The following is a 25,491-nucleotide window of genomic DNA, read 5'->3' on the forward strand; positions in this document are numbered from 1 at the left end:
TGGATGTAGTTGAAATAGATAAACAGTCATAGGCTGAAAAGCAGGGATCAGAAACTTGTTGCATTTATTCATATTGAACTAAGAAGACAATGAGGCAAAAACCTGCTGATGCTAATTAAGAAGAATGAAGCAAAACTTAATTCATGGTGTTTTGATTTGTTTTCATGACTGATGCTAAAACTAATCTATTCAATGGCTTTCTGTGGTTTTCTAAAAAGAAGAAGAAAAACAAAAGAGCAAAGGGTTTGAGCAATGTGATTGTCTTCACAAGGTAAAGAATATTTTGGGAAATTGTCTCCAGGCTCATCAGTTATGAAGCTCTTCCTCCACACAACTTTATTTGTTGTGAATGTGCAGAACTTTTTTTTTTTTTTTCCAGCATCTCCAAGTTACGTCAGCAACAGGGAGTAAAATGCAGAACAGCTTGAAGTCCAAACCTCCAGCCTCATTTAAAAAAGACTCAGCAACAAAATGATTTTGTGAATGTTTGAAACACATCTCAGTAATTACTTTTAGCATCGCAGCTATGGAGTACAAAGATGATTTATGACAGTAATTGCAAAACAGACCACGGTGTGACTATCACAGAAGCCTGCACTGGATATTGAATTGCAATTGTTACAATTTAGTACCTTCAACTGGTGTACCAAAAACTTCAAACTTTAACTTTATGCAAATGGTTTCATTCCACTGAAACTACTCAGGCATTGAAAAAAACAAAAAAACAAAAACACATTTACCCACAAGGTTTTATGATGAATTAGTCAATTAGTGTTTGTGGCATTATTTGTTTCTTGTTTTATTGTGAATTATGTAGATGGAGGCGCCATAATTAATGTTTTGTATGCGTATTTGTCGAGATCATTATGCATGGAAATGTATTTGCCTTTTTCGGAGTTTTGAACGCCTGTTCGCTGTAAGTGGCATGTTACGATGGGAGCACATCTCTCAAAAAAAAACCAAAAACGTCTTAGTTCTATTTTCATTTTTACCAAGCACACATTTTGTAACCTGATATCAAAAATATTATTAAATAACATCTTCTTTAATACGCCAGAGTGATCTTTAATCAGATTTTCCGCTTCAAAGGAAACTGCATTCCATTACAGCTCCTCTCTGCCCCTCAAAACATTTAGATTTCCAATTAGCTACAGAGAAGAATAGCTAATTTACCACAGCATGCAGGCGCCTGACGTCTCAATCTGCCCAGTGTCAGCGCTGTGAAAAGCAGCGCTCTGTACCCATGAAGGCGCAGACACACACTTACACACTTGCGGAGACGCAGAGACCCATAAAGAAATGAAGCTGTGCCTAAAGGTTGAAATATAATAGTATGAGGACCGCAAGTAGGAGTTTTAATGAACTGAGCAAACGAGTAAAACACACTTTTAAAAAAAATGTGAAGAGGAGTCTTACTGAAGAGCAGCGAGAAAGACGGCATCTCTGTCGTGTCCCCAGATTGACTTGTCTCAGAGTGGACAGCCAGCCAAGCTACCCCCCACACAACAACCGCATTGTCCGCTGCCCCAGTGAGCTGGAGCAGAGCTCTGTTCCTCAGGGAGCTGCATAGACACATGCATATTGTGGATACATGTTAGCCTTGGCTTGATACTCTGTATATTCTATATACTGTGTATGAAGCAGAGGGGAGACAGAAGAAGCCAGAGGGGGGGAGGGCAGATGGGAAATGAAATGCATATGGAAATCAGTGGAAGCCACAGAATGGACAGGCCTATCCGACGTCCTAACAAACAGTGGAGACTGGAAATGTGGTCGTCATTGTCTAACATCCAGCATGCAGCAGTCTGCCTGGTCTCAAGAAGCAAGGGGACATTTATGTTAAGCATTCCAAGTTAACCAACGTTCACCATGGGGCACCAATAAGAGTACATGCAAGACAACTGAAGCATATATGTGACTCCAAAGAAATGTCATAGTGGCTCCATGATGCTTACTTTTAAATTGCATCATGTTTCAGGCAGTTATTTACCTGGTAGAGCGCTGCGCTGCAACATGGTGCATGATCTGTTTAACAGTCCCCCTGCAACACAGCATGGCAAATCGGATTGTGTTGCACAGGCCGATTTGTGTAATCTGGCCCGTGAAGCTGTCAGTGCGAAAGTAACACTGTGTTTAAAATCGACATTATACAATCGCAGACCACAAAAACATTTTTGTGGTTTCATTTATTGTAGCTTGCAATTTTTATTTTTTTTTCGCTTCTTTCACATCCCAGTTAAAATTGTTGTTAAGTTGTGTTTTTCTATAGGAAACCCTTTGCATTTTTCTAGACAAGTTCTAACCGCTGTCTACTGTCGGTATGAAAATTGGAAGAACCAAACTCCAGTGGTTGTAGTCATGTACAGCTAGGAATAGCTTGAATAAACTGAAGTTATTTTAATAGTTACTTTACCTGCAACGGAAAGGTGTCCAATTGCTGAGTTTGAAGACGAAAAGGATAAATCTACCTTATTATACCTTATTTTAGATGTTTATAACAAATCATACACTGTTTCTATACAGCTATTACGAGCTATGACTTCTTTTAAAATTATTTAAAATTTTTATTAACGTTTGATTCTGTTGATTCTTGTTACTCTGCCCATGCTATGACTATGCTAACTCTTAAAATACCCATTTAGAATATGAACTGCCCTGTCCAGCACTGTTCTGGTGTTAAGACACTTTTACCATTACAAATTGAGGGAAGAGGAGCCAGTTTTGTGGACAACTTTTAATTGTTTGCCAAAATGTTTGTGAGCTTTTGGTTGCTGTCTCCAAAAATCGGCTGACTGAATTTTTGTTTCTTGCTCCTCGCCTTGATGGGGAACCTGGAAAACACAGAGCTTTGAGACTGAGTAATGGCTTCATGCAAATGCTAGCAGAGCTGCTTGAAAAGAGGAGGGAAGGAGAAGTCTCGTCTGTTTCCTAGAACCCAAACAACTTTAGCTTGCAGCGCCCTGGCTCTCCTATGCTCACTTTCCCAGGCTGCTATTAAACATGCATATTTTCCCCTTCAAAATGTTTTGCTTTTATCTGCTCACTGGCATTAGCCAGAGGCCGGCTTGACTGACACAACCCACCGATGTGCATCTGCAGCCAGTCCTTCATTCACTTAAGGCCCATCAGCGGTCGCAGTATTTATCTTCCCTAGGGCAGCTCTGTGATAACACACTGTTAACAACAATAATGTGCAGCGCAAAGGAGCCACTGGAACTGCCCCTGTCAGGGTGAGTAAGTGAGGTCAAGGACTTTTATCACCTAGTGACGTTGCACCGAATGCACCCCGGCTTCGTTTTATCACCATCCCTCTCTGGCCCAATGCGTCTCCTCGTTTCTCTGCGGTATCTTCTGTTCATCTTTTTTGGTTTCAGTCTTTTTTTTTTTCCTTTTAGTCCTCTGCTTTCCTGCATTCATAGTGAGAAGAAAGAAAAAAAAAAAAACAACCAAACTGGGAGGGGCTGAACAGTGCCTTCTCTCCCCGTGTGCCTGAGGGAAAATTCTGGTGTTATTTTAGAAATCACACTGTTAAAGATTAATGTGAGCCTGGAGGAGTGTGTCATCATTCCTTAACGACAGGGCCGAGACACCGAATAAAGCCAACACTGTGTTCTGCTGCTCAGCCCAAGGACAGATAAGTCTCCTCTCGCTAAGCTCGCCAGAGCTCTCCCTCCTCCTTTGTCTGATAACTCTCCCATAAGTCATTTCTTTGAATTGCAATAGACAAAATGGGATTTAGATTTATTAAGGGAGTCTAAAACCCAAATCTTCCCAGTTATTTTTCTATTATTGGAAGGGGGGGGGGGAGTGGAAGCGGGAGGAGGAGCAAGGAAAGGTAGAGCACACTAGCACAATATCGGGACACATTTTATCTTTGCAGATATAATAACAACAACAGAAAAAGGAGTCAAGAGGGTATTTGCAAACATTTTCCTTGCTGATTACTCTTGTTAGATGACTAATGAAAAGTCCCAGCTTCAAGCTGTGACCATGCAGCACCCCCAGCCCCCAATAAAGTCATCCGTCATCATCCCACGGACCTGCTAGACAGACAGACAGCTATAAACTTGGGTTCAGAGGCTAAGACAGCGCATCCTATCTGTATATGGCGATCCTTTGCTTCGCTAGCGGCCAAGAAAAGAGCGATAACTGGATGTTAAGGAATAAAACACCATTGAAGATTAAGATAGCAGTCGCTCACAGCTGATGATGCCAGTGATAAATTCATAACCTCATGCGGCCTGGTGGAGTCTTCGGCATGTAATAGGGACATGGTATCCGTTTACTGATAACGGAAGAGCTCGATAAGCCACAGGACATCAGTCAGTCCCAGAGACCAAGATAGATGGGGCTTCACACTAATGGCGCTGTAAAGAACAGTCGCCTTATATGGCCGGACTAATAAAGTAATTTGTGACGAGCCCGAAGTTCAACTTAATAATGGAAATCTATTTTCAGGTGAACGTCGAGAGGAGGGCGTCTGTCATGACCAAAACAACAAAAACTCTGTTACAGTTATTCAACGCGCCAGTAGCTGCACTTTGAAATGATATGATGTATCTGCCAGTAACTGCTTGGCAGGTTCCTCAGGCTGCAAAGTCCATTATTAGAAAGAAGTTGTCGAGTCAGAGCCTCAGAAAGATCAGCAATGCTGCTTTGCGCTTTTAGCAACATTATTGTTTCTTTGAAGACTAAAACCGTCCCTTCAAGTGATCAAAGGCAGCAGTGCTACAGGATTCAGATTAGAAGTGCTACTTTATCTTTTTTTTTTTTTTTTTAAGTCTCTTCAAGGCCAAAGATGATACTGTATCGTTTTCAAGAAGCAAACAACCTGAAGCCAGTTTACCCAGCAGCCTCGCACGGTTTACAGCTGTTGGAACAGGAGAGCACTGAATCATGCTAATACAATGACCTGAGACACTGCAGCCACAATCAATTTCATTAGCCATATAAATCATGACGGCTTGACGTTTATTGTGCAGGTGATGGGTTTATCCTATGGACTTGGAGACAGCTCCTCTGGCGATAAATGTTGCTATCTTTTAAGAGCGGGCACAGAGCACAGGAAGACAGAGGGGGGACTAGTAGGAAAATTACAGATCCAAACAGGCTGCTGTGCCACAAAATGAATACAGAGATAATAAATAACACAAGTGTTCATCTTTAGGCGAAAAGTGGAACACTATATATTTTTTAAATTTTTGTTTTTAGGTGGACATAATTACAAACTTTTTATTTTATTTGTTTCAATCTAACCAAGTAATATATTCTTATGTTATTTTTGAATGTATTTGTATTTTATCATCAATATCTATCTGTATCAGCAATCCCAGCCATAGTAAGGATTTAGATTTGATCAATTTCCGAGTACAGAATAAGTAAAAATCTGCATTGAAAGTTTAAATTTCCAGACTGTAGATCCTGTTCCAAACAATACAAATCTGAATTTATGAAAATGAAGAACTTTTGACATTTATTTATGTTTTGAATATTGGTGACAGGCATTTGGGGTTGGGGTCAGATGTACTGATCATTTTAAACTTGAACCTAAAGTTCTTGAACTGGTTTCAGATAGGACCACATCTCAACCCAGAAAATTTAATTCCTATTTAACTTTTTAGATTTTTTTTTGTTTTTAAATAAATAAATTAATTAATGAATGACTGCACCCTGAAAAATCTACATTTACTCCTTCACAGAGAACATGTGACTAACCCTAACGTGTGTTTTTTTTAACCCTTGGATGCATAATAAACTCTTACAGCAGGTAAATTGCATGTATATTTGCATATGCAGAGAAAAGGCTAATTCTTTTATTATTTGCACTACTCAATATTAGACAATGGTAAAATGCGTTGTCACATCCGCTGTACAATTTGTTTTAAAACAAGAATCAATTTGTCTACCTGAGTTGACATGGACATAAATGGAATTTTCTTGTGCCTGAAAATTATTGAAATTATATTTTCCAAGTTTGATCTTTTTTAGTGTATGTTTTTATATAAATAGTGTCTAATTTTTACCCACTCAAAAGCACCTTATGTTGTTCTTGTCTGTTGGAAAAGCGCTGTACAAATTAGTTTGTGATTATGTCCCTTGTACCACTTTTACTGTATTATATATATATATATATATATATATATATATATATATATATATATATATATATATATATATATATATATATAATGAATTTTGTGTCAATTTACTTTTTACTTCAGCAAATATCAGAAAAAGAGAGTTACAACTTTGTCCCTTATTATTTGGTTATTGTCTCAGGGAAACAGTGGAAGGCTTTGTGCAGTTGTTTGGAATAAATTCAACAGTGCAATCACTTAATTGCTGTTGGATTTAAGAAACCTAAAAAAAATGAGCAGTCATCATAATTCAAATGTGATTATATGCATTTGGTAATCAGAATTGTTTTCTTTTTTTTTTTTTTTACTTTGTAAAAGAGCATTGCAAAATCCATTGTCGTAACAGCTAGAGAAACCATTTAGGGCCAGTATCACCAGACAATCTCTGTTGGCAGTAGCAGCTGGCCTAACTACTCTGGTCTTTATATGTTTCCACTGTGCAAATAATCTGATGGGCCACCAAAGGAAATCATGGGGATAAACAGTTCACCAGTTACGGTCCATTTGTTTAACACAAACGCTTTTCTGTGCTGTATCAGAAAGTAATTCTCAAAATAATACACAGCCTAATAGCACCCATCAGGACAATTAGGCCAACATTATTATTTTCTGGTATTTATATCGTGGACGTGAGTTGTAAGAGCTCTCGATATTATCTTTATGAAAAGAAAAAAAAAAAAAAATCCAGGCTTTTTACTTGTGTGCGACACTGTCGGGTAAAAACACATTTTTGATCACGACTGCATGAATTTCCTCAAACACCTTTTAAAAAAAAAAAAAAAAAGAAAGAATAGGCTGAAATTTTAAATTCTTGTCATGGAACAATTGTACATCACAATTATTAAATTTTAATTTGTAAAAACAACCAAAAAAAAAGGTACTCTTTTTTTTCCTCAGTTCTCAAACTTGTGCTGCATTTAATGTTACATAAAATCTTCCCAAAAATATATCAAAGTTTGGGGTATAATGCGACAAATTTTAAAAGATCAACAGATATGAATATTCAGTCCGGTCCAGGTCAGTCGTGTTTGTGTATTTGCAGGAGAAATCTCATTGGTGAGACAATCCTCACAGCTTTTGCCTTCTCCAGCATTGTAATAGTGGCATCACAGGAACTGACCTCGGCGTAAACCCTCAGAATATTGAAGAAAGGCCCTGGTTGTCTTATCCACTAACCCATATGTTGCTGCACTTAGCCTCAAAGCCACTTGAGACTTTTTATCCTATGTTTGGCCCTGCGCCCAAACTCTTTCTATGTATGTGTGAATAACTGCATGTGATCCCAAAAAATGCATCAAAACCACAGCATGGACTTTCAGGAGGATGTCTGACCACGAAGCACACACAGCATAGGTTATAGCTTGAAGTCAGTTAAAAAAACAAGACTAAATAAAATATATATATATATATTTGTCCTAATTTGCTTTTTGTCTATTAAGATTTTCCACATCTGTCAAGAGATGAAAACCTGACAAATCCCTTTTGTCTGTGGGGGGAAAAATGTGCAAATGATATTGTCTGACTGATAGACAATTTCCAGTTTATCTGTCAGTTGTCAATTGTTAAGCAACATTTCTGGGGTTGCTGACCAGAAAAATCCTCACACATAAAGAGACCCCACCCTCTCTGTTTGTGTCATATTCAATTGACTAAATAACACTCTTGCTTTAAATTTGAGATTTGTATTGATAATAGTGAAAGACTTTTGTCCTGACATTAAATGCGGAGGACTCAGGAGCTGATTTATGCAGTGCATAAATCCAGACATTCATTTATGCAATGGATGCATAAACATCTTGCTTAGATGAGGAGTGAGAAATGAAAAGCTGACACTGTGTGACCTTTGATTGGATCCATCTGACCCAAAGTCAAGACCTTAAATCTCGGAACCATAACCTCCTGCTTGCTAAGAGGCAATATGTGTCATGGATGTAATAGAGGTCATGAGAAATAAAGCAATATTATTATTTTTTTTCTCTGCAGCCACGTGTCAATAAATGTCAACTTTTATCAAAATGAAGAGGCGAGATGCGATATATCATCACTCGAACGGCACGCTACGGCCGGTGCCGATGCTGCATAGGCAATCCTCTTAGTCCAAAAGTAGGGTAATTTATTGGACTTCAACCTTGCAGATGTCATAACATCTGCTAGCAGAAGATCTATGAGTCCACCCTTATTCACTTATGATTATTACTGATCATCTCCCCAAATGACTTATCAATAAAGTGGAGGCCAAGTAGATAATTTATCTGCACGCTTCTGTCAATAGTAGGTTCTGAATCAGCTGCCTTAAAAGGGTAAGGACGTTTGGTGATGGATGATTGCACGCGGCTCCCATGAAAATACGACCCTCTTAATAAATTTGCAATATCCTTTTCTCTCCTCCTCCCACCATCTCTTATTTTCGCATTCCTCTCGATCTCTTCTCATGTAAGTGAACGTCTTTCCCAAGGTTTGCTGAGGAAGTGCAAACTTCAATTTGTAACATCACATTCCTCTGATGGAAATCATTCTAACTCTTTAATTGTCAGGTGTATGAATGCAAATATTTGATTTACACATGAATGCCAAATGTTTGACACCGAATTACGTGTCTGTGCAAGACCTGTGAATCATGCAGGACCCTGAAATAATGAGACAAGCCCGTCTGGGGTCAATGCAAGCCCTGCCGGGATATTTCACTATGGCATTTTCTTAATAAATCACACAAAGACTCTGGGGACATACAGGGTCAAAGCTTGTTCTGTAAATATTAGCTGCTTGTATTTGACAAGTGGCCATGACTTTCCAGAGTCGCACAATAGTTCTGACTGTTTGCCTTCCAAATCTAACCTTTGTGCACTAAGCTCTATCTCACCGACAGTGCAGAGCTCCGTCGCAGGCCGCACCCAGACCCATCTGGATGCAAGGTTGGGTAACAGAGTTACCTATTTTTTTTTTTTTTTTTTTGCAGTGTAATAAAAATTTGGCCAAATCTGATCTTCCTTTTGCTTCTACCGGCGAACAACATTGGGTTCCCCTAAGAAAATTCCCAAGAAACTAAAAACAACACTACGTAATCAGTGATTATATTAGTACCAGTTTGGAAAATTATTACTTGTGATAACTATCAGAAGCCAGAGTGTGAAAGTTTCCTACACTCTTTAAGGTTTGCCTTGGCAAAAGTCCCCACAAGTTTCCCAACTATTGAAGTAATCACAGATACATTCGGTTTGATGGACGCCCAACTTCCTACCATTTAGTGGTGCAAATTTCAGCCCTTTTCTTTACCTTATCATGCCTTAGTCTTCTCACTTCGCTTCTTAATCTCTGTGAGAAACCTCATTGTTGTGGCATGTTTTCAAGCAGCCATAGTCCAGGTCTTGCTTTGGGTTAGCTGGCAAACGCCCTATCTCAGGGAAGTCCAAAAATAGCTTTATTTTACACCCTTTTAAAGGACATGCCTGAGAAAAGACGTGGAGCCACGAGCAGACACTATCTGACTTAATGCTAAAAGGCGCACCGAATCAGACATGTATCCCCAGTCAAGCGGTCTCTGGAAAGTCAGTGTAAAAGGTTTGTTATCAGGGGGATTTGATTTGATAGCAAGAAACTATAGGCAAAACATACTGTAGACTTGTTTTTCTTTTTCTTTTTCTTCCTTTTATGGGGTCATTGGTGTTGTTTTATTGATTGGAAGTGCACCGATCTTGCCAGTATCTAGCAGTCAGATCCATTTGTTGCGATTATGTTTGACATAATGGTTGCCTCCTATTTCAAAGGTCGTCAACGATGAGAAACTAAATTCTTCCCTTGCATTTTGTGTGTGTGTGTGTGTTTTTCTCGCTTTGCTTTTGACACAAATTGACTTTCTGTGCAGTTTATTATTCAACACAACCCATTGTGAAAGACCGCTTCCTCTCCCATCTATATGTCAAAAAGATCAATGACCCTTCCAAGGCATTGCCACCACAATGAAGGTCTGTCAATGGGCCAAGATGCTGCAAAAGTTCCCAATAAATGTGTAGCAAAACTTTCAATTTGTGGCTTTCTTGGTGTGGCTCTTGCAGCCAATGAGTTGTCAGTCAGGGCCCCGATTCAAGCCTTGAGGTTTGCTTGCTGCTGGTTCTTTTTGGAAACTTGCGGCTTTGTGACATCCACAACCATCTATTCGGCCATGCTGCTGTATTGCCTCACATTATCTGGAGGCGAGGAGAATTGTTTTTGGCAACAGGAGACTTACATTTTCCTATGGCACAAAACCTCCAAGTGGGACCCTCGTCTTTGTCTCTCTCTCCTCTCTGGCTGATGATGAGCAAGTTCTGACCTCCTTGTGTTCTTTTGTTTCTATGCTTTCAATGATTCATTTTAGCTGAGTATGCAAAACTAGCTGCTTCCCTTTCTAAATGGGGCCTAAATAGAGACTTCTCTGAGGGTCGCTTTGCTTTTTCTGCATAGAAGATTCTGACCAATTTTGCTTTCTCGTGTATGCTTTATGCTCCGACATTCCTTGTAAAAACAGTGAGTTCAGTGTTTTCAGCGAGTGTCTTTCTGCAGACTGTGTTTCCATTTGTCTGCTTAGTCATCAGCAACAGGTATGGTCCTAAAACGGTTCTGAAAGAAGAAGAAAAAAAAAAAAACTAACTCCTGACCATGTCCTACAACAAAAGGTGTCCTATGAAGCACTAATAATGGTGGGGTTTTCCATCTCCGATGCCCAGTGTGTAAGCTCACACCGCAGACATGATGAGATACAAAAACACAAGCTGGTAAAATCGGGTTCCCAAAGAGGGTCTGTGCAACTCTCAGTGGAAGGATTCTGCAGGTGGCTGCACTTTCATCGAGCCACGTCTAGATTTGTTTACATTTGAGGTCATGTGGGCCAGCGAGAGAAGCTGTGTGCCCAGACACACATTTACACACTCTGTCTAATTACCCTCACTTCAGTGTTTTTTTCTTTTCCATAAGACATATTGACATGTCAGCATTTAGCCAGCTAGATACAGAACAAATGGACAATTTACCCTCCCTCTGTGTAGTGGAAAATCTATCCGTCTCAACATAGGCTGGTCTGTATTTGGACCCGTCTCGCCACCCCAGAGGAAAAGTCACTTTGAGGAGACGTTGACACGTGCTATAAATCATTGCTCTGTCGTCTGTGGCCAATCAGATTTTCCATAGCTAATTAGCTGGTTGTGCTGCAAGGGCAGAAGATTCATTGTTGGTGTTTGTGTCACTTGTGCATCTGTATGTATCTGCAGTCAACTACGGTCAAAAACCGTCCCAACCTGACCTCGTGTTAATTCCATCAACGTCTTTGGCGATGCCTTTGCTTGTCATTTGGTCACTTCTCCGCTGTTTTGAATGGCTTTGATCAAAACTTCATTTATGTCATGGTCAGAAAGTGTCACAATTAGTTAATGTCTTACAATGAGCTCAGCAACCTGAGGTTTGGAGAACTGAATGCCCACACAGCACTCACTGGACCACCTAAAGCTGAAACACATTAGGGCATCAGAGTAACCACTCATGCCTGCTTGCATGACTTGTGGAGTTTTATGTTACTCTTGAACAATTTGATACACATACACATATTTACACTCAGCATGCAGCTAAGTAGAGTCGGATACTCTGTGTGTGTGTGTGTGTGTGTGTGTGTGTGTGTGTGTGTGTGTGTGTGTGTGTGTGTGTTCGGGGGTTGGAGGCAGAAATTGTTGTATAGTTGTTGAGCGCCTGGTAGCATTTTAGATGACCCAGCCAAGCTGTTCATTTTGTAAACTGTTACAGCTGGCTTGGTGCATTACAAGAAACAGAAGCCAACCCCAGCCCCGTTTTCTCCTACGTACTGTCTCCATGTTACCGTCAATGGCATTCCCATGTTTCCCCTTCCTATTTATTTGCTTCGTTTCCAGACCAGAAACACGAATGCATTTTTTTTTTCCAGTTGTCATATGAAAATGTTTTCAACAGCTGAGGAATGTGTAATGTATAGCTACCCTGAAAAAAAAAGAAAAAAAATGCTAAAGTTTACAGATTGGTGGGCTGAATATGACAAAGGAAAAGTAAGCAAACAGTCAGGAAGATGTGAATTAATTGTTTTCAATATTTTGAAGGTTTTTGTTTTACGACTGTTACCTACCTCTTTACTAAGCTTTGGTAAAGGAACTAACTTGGGTTCTCTTTCAAATTTGTTTTCCAGCTGTCTTAAAAACTTAACTGCTGCTCTGACATAGATTTTGGAAAATTTAGACAAGGAGATTCTGCTAACCATGTGCTGACTCATAAAGAGACACATACACCTCGCTTAGGGGAAAAAAAACATGATGGGTTACCAGTTAAAGGTTCAAAGACACCAAATGGTCACCAAGTGATTGGTAACTGTGACACTAGTGAGTTTGTAAAAACAATATGGCAATTTAATTGATGATGTTGGTCCATTAGACCCACATTCCTTTATTTTTTTCATTTCTTTTGTTATGATCACTATGTCCATAACACTCTTGTTTACCCATCAGTCAGTGATAACTATGTAGGAAGCGGGTAAAAAAAATAGTGAAAATCAGTCAAGTTCAAATAATATTGCAGCAAAAGCAGCACTTTGAAATGGCAATATTACCAATTTTTTCAACTACAATAATTGAATTACAATTATTGTAGTTGAAACATACTTGAAATCAAGTATGTTTGCTGGTCTAAATTGAAGGAATATACTCCAGTCAATAATAATAATGTCCATATGTGATAAAGTAACTCAAATGAAAGATTTGGTTAAAAAGAAAGAGAGAAGTACATTTTATCCTTGGGATAAAAGGGTTAATTTATCTTAATTATTTTATACTTCATTGGAAATCTTCAAGATGAAGCAGGGATTCTGGAGGATGCTCTAATATGTACCAATATTTCATATTTGAACAGCTGAGAGCTTCTTCAAATAATCTTACAGAGTGCTGCTGTATCCAAAAAGATGACAGAAAACTTTTGTCAGGTGATGCACCTTTAACAATCCATGGCTTAGTTTGTTAAAGATACATTTTTCTATGTAGATATTATGTAAAACACTGAGATTTCAAGGAGAAATATGAATCTTCAATGTGTTAGATGTGAAGTGAGTAGGGGGAGAACAGGGTTTCAACTCAACACATGTTTGGTTTTAAGCAAGAGGATAGAATAAACTGTTTTTGTGCCACTATGTTTTCCAATAGCTTTACCAGTCTGGACAAAGTTACAAACACTTTTCTCTAGAGATTCAATGGGGCGTGCACAACCTTGAGATCATACACACAGATCATTATAATTTACTATAAATTGAGGCCTTGCTCTCACATAAAAAGACGTTACTGTATGGCAGAATTTAAAGAATAGCCCCATAGTCTCTATGGGAGATTCCACAACAGATAAATGTCTCTTTCCCAATCATGGTGGACCACACTGGTTAAGGAAATACAAACTTTTAATATGTCAGCTCTAATATAAAGGCTAACAGTCCTGTCACAACGCCCATACAACCGGTCTACTGTTAAAGGGCAGATGGGGAGGATATGGTGCAGGAAAGGCAAGGCCCAAATACGCTGTGTGGAGAAAGATTTAGACGCAATTTCACTTAAACTCAGTTTACCGATCCCCCACGTAAGTCCGCTCTGAACAGTCGGCATCTCTTTCCCGATCCCTGTCGGGACAGAGACGAGCAGAGGAGTGGGATACTCTAGCTTTCCACTGCGTGAAACACCAACTCATTGCAGCAGGGGCCACCCCGTCTCTTCATCATGCCCCCACTTCCTTCATTTCCTCTGGCAGACACTGGGAGCATTCTGCCACCCATCTGCCCCCTTGTAAATATTGCTTGAAGGCTTAATTATGCACACTCTCACTGACGAATATGTTCTCAGTGAACTTCCCCGCCACGCCGAAGCCAGGAATTAACATCAACTGTGGGGAACTCATTCATTCAAACGCGCTTCATGTTGTGTTTTGCTTCTGGTTGTGTTTTGGCGACCTCTTGCCCCATTATGAGATGTCTTCCTTTATATTTGTATCCCGCCGGGTTTGTGTGATGAACTATGAACACGCCTCGCTTTTGTCATCGGGTGGCGTCGGCTGTAACAACAGACTGAGGGCCTCTCAAGAGCCGGAATCAATCACGTGGTTTTAATGCATCTTCAGGCAGATTTCTTCTCGGGGAAAATTCAGAGCTGCATGATTTTGTGATAAATGTGGAACAAAAAATATGTGGTCTTGGTGTCAAAAATGTAATTATGAATATATGTTTGTTTTTTTTTTCTTTTTTTTTTTTTTTTTTACAGCAGATGATAAACGACCATGAAGATGACTCCCCAGACAGCTGCATCAAAAAGGTAGGATAATCACCATCTTTCTCTACTGTTTTTCAAGCCCTTTGTCTACATCTTTTATTTTTCCTAGCAACTGAGATATTTTTCCTAGACGATCGATACTGCGTCTATAAATAAAGTCCAAGTCCAGCGTTTAGATTTTGTGCTATTTGTCAGTGAGCAATTACGTATCTAATAAGCCTTGCTTATCAGAAAGGACCTGCAGTGATCTGTGATCTAATAAGTCCCCTCTTGACTAATGCACGCGCTGTGACCGACACGTCTCATTGACCAGTCACTGACCACTTTATGAGGTGATGAATTTATTGAAGAGGCAGTGCAGTTTGTTTTTACGGCCAGTGTCACCGGGTCAAAACACGACGGTGAGAGAGTTCATGTCCATCTAATGGTCCATGAAAGAACAATGGCCGCTGCAGAGGGCACACCGAGGAGGAACTTTCTGGGAAATGCTGAAAGTATGCAGGCACAGCTCCAACTTGAGTTAATGACAGAAGAGGGGATTTGAACTGAAGGTTAAATGAAACGCAACAATAACTTATGTCGCAGGGACACCAAAAAAAAAAAAAAATCGTATTCTTTTAAGCATTAACTGATTAATCTCGCGCTGTCTTGAATACCCCTGACCTTTCTTATATTTTGTCATGTTACAAGAATATATTTTATTGTAATTTCTTGCAATTTATGTGATGGCGAGTAAAAAAAAAAAATGTGTGAATGACATATTTTTGTTTATTTATTTTTACAAATAATAAAAATGAAACAAACCAGAAAGAACACTTTGGAGAAGTTCAGTTTATAAAAGAATATCACAAGCTTCAAAAATGTCAGAGTACAACCACATGCACATGAAGGCATGAGTGTCCACCTAAACTTATGCTGGTCAAAGTTTGGTAATAAGACAAGGAGCCAGAATAATTCATGGCGTCTCTGGGAGAGCTGCACATCTTCCCAGCTCTGGTGTGGTAATCTGTCAAAAGGAAAACTCTACAAACTGACATAAGAAGTCCCATTTCAAATTTGGAAATTTAGCCAAATGATCCTCTGATTAAACGGCATCAGAATTAAATGCCAGGGAATTTGCTACGTGTGGTGGCAACTCCATTCACCACCATGTGTGCAGCATTGTGCTGCAGGGATAAAGAAGTTGGCCAGAGTTGACGGCGACATAGATGAAACTAAACACACAGCAATTCCTGGAAGAAAATTTGTTAGAAGCTGCAAAAGACTTGCAACAGTAGCAGAGCTCCAAAAATGACTATAACCCTAAAACGTAGAGTCAGAGCTACAATGGAGTGGTTTAGATGTAAACATATTCATGTGTTTGAATGGGATGACTCAAACTCCAGACTTAAACACAACAGAAAGTTTGTGGCAGGGTATGGAAATTACTCAGCTCAGATGCTGTCAGCCTTTAGATGTGCAGCATTGGGATAGGTCGGATTGAATCAATGAATGCATTACATTTATTTGCAAAAAAAAAAAAAAATCCATGTGTCTTTTTTTCATTTCATAATCGGTATCACATAAAATCCCAGCAAATTACACATAAAGTTGTGACATCTGAAAGACTCAAGACGTGCAAGACACTATAAATTACCATGACAGAAAGGGGGTAAACTGTGCCAAAATTATTTTTGGATTTTTTTACGAGACTCTTCGATTTGACCACAGCAGCAGATGAAAGTCAAAGCAGTGGTTGGGCTGTGAAGATGCCTTGTGAGCTAAACATAAGCTTACACTCACTCCAACTTTAATTTATGGCTGCGACAAATCCGACTTCGGAAAAGCAAAATCACTTAAATTTTATCATTTGCATTTTAGGTCAAGGGTCTTGCTGCTCCTTGTATAAACAGGCAGACCAGCATGTAAATCACCGACTGCTTGGTTGATGTGAAATCCTACATTAGTCAATGAGCTTATTTTAAGAGCTGACCACAGCTGTTTTAGGCTGTTTGGAGTTCCCCACATTTTGTGCAATGTGGAAAAACCTACTTGGTTTCATAAACTAACCTCACCACCTTCCACATGTATTCCCTAAAGCATTCACTTCAGTCGCACTGTCATAAGCACTGATAATTGTCACATAGCAGCAGCGCAAGAGTTGCACTCTGCATGTCCTTACCGGAAACATAGACTTACTGTACGCCTGCCAGCCGTAAGTGAAGACACACTGGCTGTATCTCATTATGCAGAGTGTGAGTTGTGGTGGGGCCTCGATGGGCGGTGGCAGACCACATGCTTGTTATGAATATGAATGAAATTATCCATGAGCCATTTCGTATGACATGACTCATTCATCCACAGGCAGGCGCTCACAAACACAGCAACAGGGGCGGCAACACTGACTCCATCTTTCTCCACTGTCTCGCTACCATTGCGGCACTTGATTAAGACTCAAAGTTAATTGAGTCGCAGCTCGCAAATAAACCAGTTCATTGCTTAAAGGTGCATTTGTGTTATAATGAGTTATTCATGCTTATTTCTTGTGTTTTTTTGTTTTTTTTTTATCTAGCGCTCACAACAAAAGCTTAAACTAACTTCAGCAGATAGAAATGTGTGCTGACAGTCAATGGATAGTACTCTGACATGATTAATTTTTAAATCATTTTTATATTGAAAAATAGTGTTTATGTTTTTTTTGTTTTGTTTTGTTTTGTTTTTTTTATAGGCTGAAATTCACTTTGTAACCTGGCTGACTTTAATGTTACTGAAAAAGTAAAGGTTGTGTGTGTGTGTGTTATTTCCCAAATACTGTAACCAGTTATCAGCCACCTTTTGTCATCACGGTGAGAAGCTCTGGAGAAAGCTACTTTAAAAGCAGCCGGTACCTGAAGAACTGAATTTCATCACCCTAACAAACAAATGAAGCCAGCCATGGTGTTTGTCCCATGCCTGAAGAGAATAAAACCAAATGTGAGGCTCTGTCTGAGATAAAGCACCAGATAAAATGGAGCAAAGATAATACCTCAGCTTCTCCAGCCTCACTTACTGAAAGCTGCCCAGAAATGCCCTCCGGAGCCAAGTGTTTGTGTGTGTGTGTGTGTGTGTGTGTGTGTGTGTGTGTGTGTGTGTGTGTGCGTGTGTGTGTGTGTGTGCGCGCGTTTGTTTGTAATACCTTGTGGGGACGATTTTCCTGACATATACTACGTTGTGGGGACCAATCGCTCCTCGTGGGGACCTGAGCCTGGTCCCCACGAGGGGAAACCCTGTTTTTGGGTCAGGGGTCAGAGTTAGGGCTAAGGTATGAATTGAGTTTTGGTTGGTTAGGGTTAGGTATGTGATGGTTAGGGTTAGGAAAAGGGTAAAGGTAAGGTTTAGGCTGTAGAAATGAATGGAAGTCAATGGAAAGTCCCCACAAAGATAGCAACACAAACATGCGTGTGTGTGTGTGTGTGTGTGTGTGTGTGTGTGTGTGTGTGTGTGTGTGTGCGTGCGTGTGCGTGTGTGTGCAGATATTCCTCTTTTTATGTCCGTCTGTGAAATGTAAAGCCCCTGGGCTTTCTGAGCCTCTGTGGCTTAGGCACATGCAAAATAAAGTTTTATGCATCTTCATGCCACACGCAGTCAGAAAATGAAAAATGTCTGTTATCTGAATCCTCTCTCTGTTTACTTCCCTCCATCTTCTTCCACTTATTTCATCCCTCCTTGCTTTTCAAGCAGACAGGACGGTGTTGTTGGAGCTAAAGATTGTTATCGGTGGCTATTAGTGATAGGATCAGGGATTGTTTGATTTAGTCTGGTTTGGCTATACAAAACAAGACTATCTTTCTGTTTAGCTGTCTAGACCCTGCGCATGTATATTTTTACAGACACACACAGGGCATTCGCTTAAGTCTGAAGGTTACGTGTGATGTTAAAGCTGCCAGGGGTATCGGAGGACCAAAGTTTTGTTTAAGAATCCCTGGATTTGGAATTGAGAGTCGAGGCTACATGGACGGGCAGAAAAAGTGGACAGTCTATGCTCTGTGTGTGTGTGTGTGTGTGTGCGTGTGTGTGTGTGTGTTTGTCCTGTGTGTTAATCCTCATCTTCAGAAGAGCGCTGCTGTCCACGCCAACGCGTGTAAACACTCCGGCAGATCGGATGACAGATAATGACTTCCAGATAGACACCCTCTATTCAAGCAGCTGAGAAAAATCAATGAGCCCTGATTGCTTTTTTCCCAAGACGATCATCTCTCACCCGAAGGCTACTATCTGTCGCTCCCTCTTTATATATCTACTTCTCTCGTAATTTCTCAGTCTCTACCCTTCGAGCCGCATTCATTCGACTCTCAATACCGCTGAGATCGAATCAATTCATGCCGCTTTTCATCGGGGATTTACTGTGAATAGATACAGAGTAATATCTCTTTGAGACGATCAGGTCCCGCCGCCTGTCTGCTGTGTTCCTCTTCTGCGATTTGTCTGACTTAAGAGGGACGTGTTTTCTCCATTCATTGATTCCACGTAGTCGTGTCTAAAGCACTTTTACTTACCATTAAGCCCTCGACGGTAATCATCGGCAGCACAGTGTTTATTTGCTGTATACCTTAATAGATCTTACATTTGGTATGAATTGGGTAGCACCTTGTAAAGGTATTCACATACTTTAAAAAAATATTTCTTACTGCACTACAACTGAATTCGGTGTAACATGCAATTTGTGGTGGACCAAGACAAGGTAATGCACAGTTGTGTAGCAGAAGGAGAACTGCACATGTTTTATGATACTGTGCTACAAATAAAAATCAGAAACGTATCATGTGTTAACACCCTCCACCCCCCCTATCGGTCACTATTTGTTAGAACCCAGTTCATGCAGTAAGTTAAGCTTGCATGTCTTTATAAGCGTTATACTTCTAGAGACTAAAAAATTAGATTGGCTGAGATGTCTGCGTAAACTCCTACATGATTTCTTTTAGGATTGTTGTCTATTTATCTTCATCCACGGTTGCATCAAATCTGACTAGCTTCCTGTTTTTGCTCAAGATGCTGCCACCGCCATGTTTCCCCACAGGGTATGCGGCATTATGGTTGGCGAGCAGTGTCTGTTTCTTTCACAACTTTTTTCACATTTTTGCTGAGTCTGCAAACTTTAATGGGAGCCATTTCTTTGAACAATTTCTTCTTCCTCCCAGTCTTCCAATATAAACTCAGCGAGATTTGTGGAGCGCACGGCCAATGGGTTTTTTATCGACAGATTCTCTCACCTGAGCTGCTGGGTATTTCCATCTTCGATAGAGTTGACACGAGGTGCTTTTGCCTGCGTCTGTTACTAATGTTTCCTTATTCATTCTGTCAGTTTTGTATATTTTTAAGTGTTATATTCAAACCCTTCTTTAAATTTCTTCACAACTTCATCGCTGACCAGTCTGCTGTGTTTTTTGGTCTTCATAGATGTTGTCCAACAAACAAACTCACAAGGCCTCCACAGAAACATTGGACTTCGATTAATATTCAATTACACACAAATAAAATCCCTTCCCTGACAACATGACTTGAAAAAGCAATTAAATCCTCTGGATAATATTTCATGGGCTGATATAATTTTTGGGGAACGGCTGGCTGAATATACTTCTTTAAAATGTTCTACTTAAGCTCCAAACAGAATACACTGAAGTTTACTCACATATTTCTCTCAACTGCGAATGCAGCCAGGAGGTTCCCAACTCCACTCCCTCAGTATCAAGCTGGAGAATTGAGCCTCTAAATGCACAGCATAAATGGCCCCAAATGTATGAGGGCTATTATGTGGACACAGGGAGGCTCATGGGTCACAGAAGTGATCCAGCGCTTCAGGCCATAGTTTACCTTCTGCCAGCAGCACCACACTTCTCCCTCCCTCACCCTGTTTAAATAGGCCATGATTGATTGATAATTACAATAATTTGCTTGAAATGATTATCTGGATATTATAATCACTGCCACCCCAGCATGTGCAGCAGGGGCAAGTCATTTTCAATAACAGTGAACCTTATGCACACCCCATGGTTGCACACACAACACGCGCGCGCGTGCAAATCTTTTTATTATGCATATTGATCTTTGTTAGTCTGTTACCATTTTTAGAAAAAGTTGTAGGTGCATGCCTCATTTCATGAGTGTACTAGTGGCATAAATGATATTCACTCTGATTTTAATAATTTTAGTCAGTTTTTACTACTTTAACAAGCAACAAATACAGTTGCTCAAAAAGAATGCTTCTCCATCTGGTCATTTCTGTAATAAGCCTTGAAGAAGAAGCTGCTGATTGGTTTGGAACCTTTTGGAGGAACATGGGACGTTCTCCACCTAATCATGGTCTGATCGTGCTTTAGATTGGCTGACCTGACAAAAAAACATACAAAAAAAAAAAAAAAACACATGGGGGGGTAATTATTTTTGTAAAAACAAATGTGATCTGAAGGATCCGAACATCTTCTTGTAACTTTCAGATGGTGAGCAAACACACTGGACCTCCAGTCATGCTGTCCTTTCCTTCCATCTAAACCACCAGTACTCACACATGCAACTATATGTGCATGTGTGAGTACTGGTGGAGTCCAAGTGTGTGGAAGAGAGACATGGGGGTGTAAGGAATAATATTTGCGGTTTTTGCTTCGCCCCGAGATGACTTAATGATGAGACGAGTCTCTTTCTTCTGCCAGGCAGGGTTACATTTTAATGGGTCCTGAGTGACATGTTTTCATTTGCCTCCCTTTACCCGGTGCTTCCACCACCATCACCCCACCGTCACCCCCTTCAACGTACACCGCGAAACGCCGCATCGTGTCAGCTCTGACGGCAGGGGAAAAAAAGTGACGTGAAAGTTAAGACAGGCAGGATTTGACGTTCAGGTTTTGTGTCCGTTTGGGGGCTTTTTGGAGGAATGGGGTGCGAGTGGCACGTGAATCATTAAATCTCTTTTGTTATTTTAACTGTATGACAACACTGGAGGGTACATTTTTCATGTAAGGGATGCATGAGACACTGGAGGTTACATTTTTCACGTAAGGGACACTTGAGGGTTTTAAAGTTAATTTAGTATAAATGCAAAAGAATTAGTCCCAGAGGCTGCGTCTCACGGTTACTATTCAAGATGAAGCAAGTTTCTGCCATCTTAGGGAAACTCCTTGCACAAAAGCATATTGGCTGAAGTATAGGCTGTTGGTAAAAATGAGTATCCTTGTATCCAGCCTCTTTTAGCCAATAGGGTTGATTGGTGGCAGGTCACATGCTCCAAACAAAGTCAGGGTTGTTGAAGAGGAGGTGGAGAGTAGGAGGAGAGGTGAAGACAGAAAGAAATGGTCTTTTTTTCTTTCGCTGCCTGTCTTGTCTGTGGGAACTGTCCCGACCATGGTTTCTGCAGAATGCTGTCATTATGCCTTGTGAGCAGCTTTCACTCAAAGGCCTGCCCTGTGTTGGAAGTGTGTTCAGCCATGTGTGTGTGAATGTGCTCCCTTGAGTGCCACTTTTAACTTCCATTGGGCACTTTTAACTCGTGTGCACATCCAGCGTCCTTGTGTGTGAATGCATGTGTGTGTGTACGTGTGCGTGTGTGTGGGCCTTCACTGACGCATCTCTGTTGTTATCGTCGATCAAAAACCAACGTCACGTCGTAGTGAAGCGCTGGGAGAGGAATTCAAGTGGGAATGAAAGAAAGAAAGAGTGGAACAGATAGAGAGCGACAGAGCGAGGGGGCGGAGGAGAAGCACGAGGTGATCAGAGGCACTTTCACATCAGCCGGCTCTCTGACCCCCATCTCTCTCTCGCTCTATCCTTTTCTTTCTTCCCTTCGGCCTTTTCACTCCTTCTATCTTCTCTCGTTCGCTCTTGCACTCTTTGTCTCTAAATAATCTCTCTCTCAGTGGCCGTTCCCACCACATTCTCTGGGGTCACCCGACAAAAGGAGACGGGTTATAGACAGTCGTGGGGGCTGTCATATGAGTTTCCTCACACGGACATACACACAGTCACTTCCATTTTTTTTTTTTTTCACCCATCAGTATTAAGACGTGTTGTGGCTATGGTGCTTCCCTCTAAACTGCACATTTGAATAAAGAAAGAAAGAGTGGAACAGATAGAGAGCGATTTTTATTCAGTAAGAGTGTAAAGGCAGAAATGAGTGCTTACAATGAACAAGGTAGCGACTTTAAATATGTGGTTCATGTTTTATGTTATGACATGCCACTAGAAAAGTTAAAAGGCCACAGCAGCTTGCATTTTTTTATTTTTATTATTATTTTTTGTATCTGCAGTCAGCAATCCTAGAGAGTCACGTTGCACAAAAACCACAGTGCTCAATTCATTTCAATTCAGATCAGTTCAAATCAAGTAAACTGCACGTAATTCAGTTCAGTTTGAATTAATTCAGTTCTTTTCGTTTAGTTTTGCTAATTTACATTCAGTTCCCATCAGATAAATTCAGTTAAATATGTGATTCAAGTTAGTTCTGCTCTACTCACTCGAGTCTGTTTAGTTCAATTCATATTTCAAGACTGCTCCACTTAGTTCTGTTCACTTAAATCACAGTTAGTTCAGTTCAATTAAGTACAATTGAATTCATTCCTAATTATAATCCAGCTCTGTGTAATCCATTTAAGTTAGTTTCAATTAAGTTTGTAACTCAATTCAGTTCACATGGACATAGTTCTGTTTAGTTTGATTCCTTTCAGCTCGGTTCAGTTTAGTTCAATTCGACAAACGTCTCCTCAAGGCACTTTACAAGACAATTTAAGCTCATGTCCAAATCTTTAAAATCCAAATGAGCCCACATTTAATTTTATTACTTTACAATACAATTAATTTATTTCAGAGCTAATAAAACACACCAGTGCACTGCAACGTCAAAGCAGCAGGATCAAATTTAGTTAGCCTTGTTTTATAATTTAAACTTGTTGAAGGGAGCCCAGCATATTACATTGAGCCAGTTGATTCCCTTCTTACTTAAAATTAAACCTAGAGCTTAATTTTATTGCTGTTCCATATCTCCGATAAACACATGAATTAAAAACACGATCTTGAAGACCTTTAAGGTCTTTAATCCTTACGCTTAATTCTGTTTAAGTGAAATGTTGCACGTTCCAAATTTTTGTGATTTGTTTTTTCATATTACTAAAAGGCAGCTGCATACAGAACTGAATAAAACATGGACTGGTGATTACAGGGTAAGGATTCAGATGTTGCCACAGAGAGAGTGACGGTATGCAGTTGTGTGGTCCTGCAACTTAAACATTTCCCAGAGAAAGAAACTCCATGTGTTCATGAGAGCACCTGACAGATTTTATGCTTCACAAGTCAAGATTTGAGGTAGCCACTGTTCCCTGCATGTTGTAGCGGAAGAATGCATCAGCATCAGGCCCAAAAAGTTAACATTTTCTTAATGATTCTTCCATTTGGAAGATCTTCCAGGATTACCAGTGCATCAGTCGAGCAGAATTACATAAAAGTGTCACATGTTCAAAGCGATCAGTCTGATTCCTTCATAATTTCTGACATTTTGCGTGTTAACCTGTGGTAAACATCACCCTGATGATCATCTGAGGGAAACTGATGAAATGTGTGGACTTTGATTTAATATTTAATTTAGCCAATAGGCCTTTTTTTAAGGGTGATGCGGCTCACCAGCGGAAGCGTAAACAACACAACCGTCTTGAGTACTTATGATAAAGTCAATCTATGATTAAAGTTTTGTTATGGAGTGAAATTAAGCTACAGAGAGGAATCATGATGCAGATCACCTCATCGCCAGTTTCCCCCGTCTCAAAAATGAACATACATATGGGTCAGAGTTTGTTTTTAATAGATCACAATCTATGCGTGGAAAGTAACGTACACCAGTTTCAGACCACACTTTGTGCGTACGCCATGTTTATATTGTGTGTGTAGAAGATGCTTTCTTCTCTATTCTTCAGTCGGTTCTGAATATTTATGCGAAATTCAAGATGCACAGTTTATGAACAATAATATCATTCTAATTCAACTTTCTAAAAGCCATTTATGTACTTGTGTCGTTTTCGTGTTGCTTATTCAGGCAACACATCTTCAATCTACCCAAAACGAGGACTTAATGAAACAAAAACAGAAGAAACGAGGATGCTGCGAGCGGGATCAGGGGTCCCGATAGTTAGACAGGCAAAAGATGGAGTCAAAGCAAGAGTCAGTAAAGATGGAACCGTTCAGAGGGCAGGAGACAGCCGGAGGCAGGGGGACGGGGGGGCATGACAGGGAGGAATGCCAGAATGCCCAAGAGAGGCTGGAGCTGCCAGGCCAGTCACAGACACAGCCCGTCTGGGGAAGAGAGACAGAGAGTAGTTGGGGGGGGGGGGGGGGCAGGCTGGCCCCGTCAACACAAGGTCATGTGAAAAAAAGGCCCTGCCTTTCCAACCACCCACCCTACATCCATCCATCCATCCATCCATCCATCTATCCGTATGTCCACGCGTGGTAGTTAGGAAGGAAAGTAAACATTTTAAAATTCAGAGAAAAAAATAGAAAGAGAATGGTATGAATTAGAGGAACTTAGGGAGAATGATTGGGAGATGGTAGGAGACAGTAAGAGTGTGTCTATGAGCAACAAGTCCTGGGGGAGCTGTTAGCATCAGAGTGGTAAGTGAAGCGAGCCGTGTGTTCAGGCTGGTCTGCTTAACTCGCTTCACTCTGAGGAATGAGAGTCACAGTTTGATCGGCCCCAGGTAAAGCAGAAAGTGCTTCTGTTTGGTTAGGTGTCAAAAGTCACCCGCGACAATATTCAAAAACCGGAAGAAAAAGTTGAAACCAGAAAACTTGATGTTTTTTTTTTTTTTTTTTTTTTTTTTTTTTTTTGGTATCTTAAAGTTGATGTAAACACACCAAGAAAATAGCAGAAATCCTGAAGAGCAAAACCAACCTTCAGTCTTCTCACCAGAGTGCAATGCATCACTTTTTCAAATTGTGTCATTTTACAACTTCAATGGATTCTTTTGGATTTTGTGAAACGCAACAACGCAAAACATAATTTTGAAGTGGAGGAAAATTGATTAATTCTCTTCAGATTTTCTTTACAAAATAAAATCTTGAAAGTATGT

General features: G+C 40.2%; 1 protein-coding gene across 1 annotated transcript in view; it reads left to right on the forward strand.

Annotated features, from left to right (window-relative positions):
• prdm16 (PR domain containing 16) overlaps positions 1 to 25,491 on the forward strand; it is a 206,080-nt gene that overhangs the window by 94,012 nt on the left and 86,577 nt on the right. The window contains exon 3 of the mRNA XM_088007415.1: positions 14,420 to 14,470. Coding sequence (XP_087863541.1) covers positions 14,420 to 14,470 — 51 coding nt within the window. The remainder of the gene's footprint in view (positions 1 to 14,419; positions 14,471 to 25,491) is intronic.

Source organism: Poecilia mexicana, unplaced genomic scaffold, assembly GCF_051168715.1.
Source record: "Poecilia mexicana isolate PSO_F unplaced genomic scaffold, ASM5116871v1 scaffold_7, whole genome shotgun sequence".
NCBI classification, from domain to species: domain Eukaryota; kingdom Metazoa; phylum Chordata; class Actinopteri; order Cyprinodontiformes; family Poeciliidae; genus Poecilia; species Poecilia mexicana.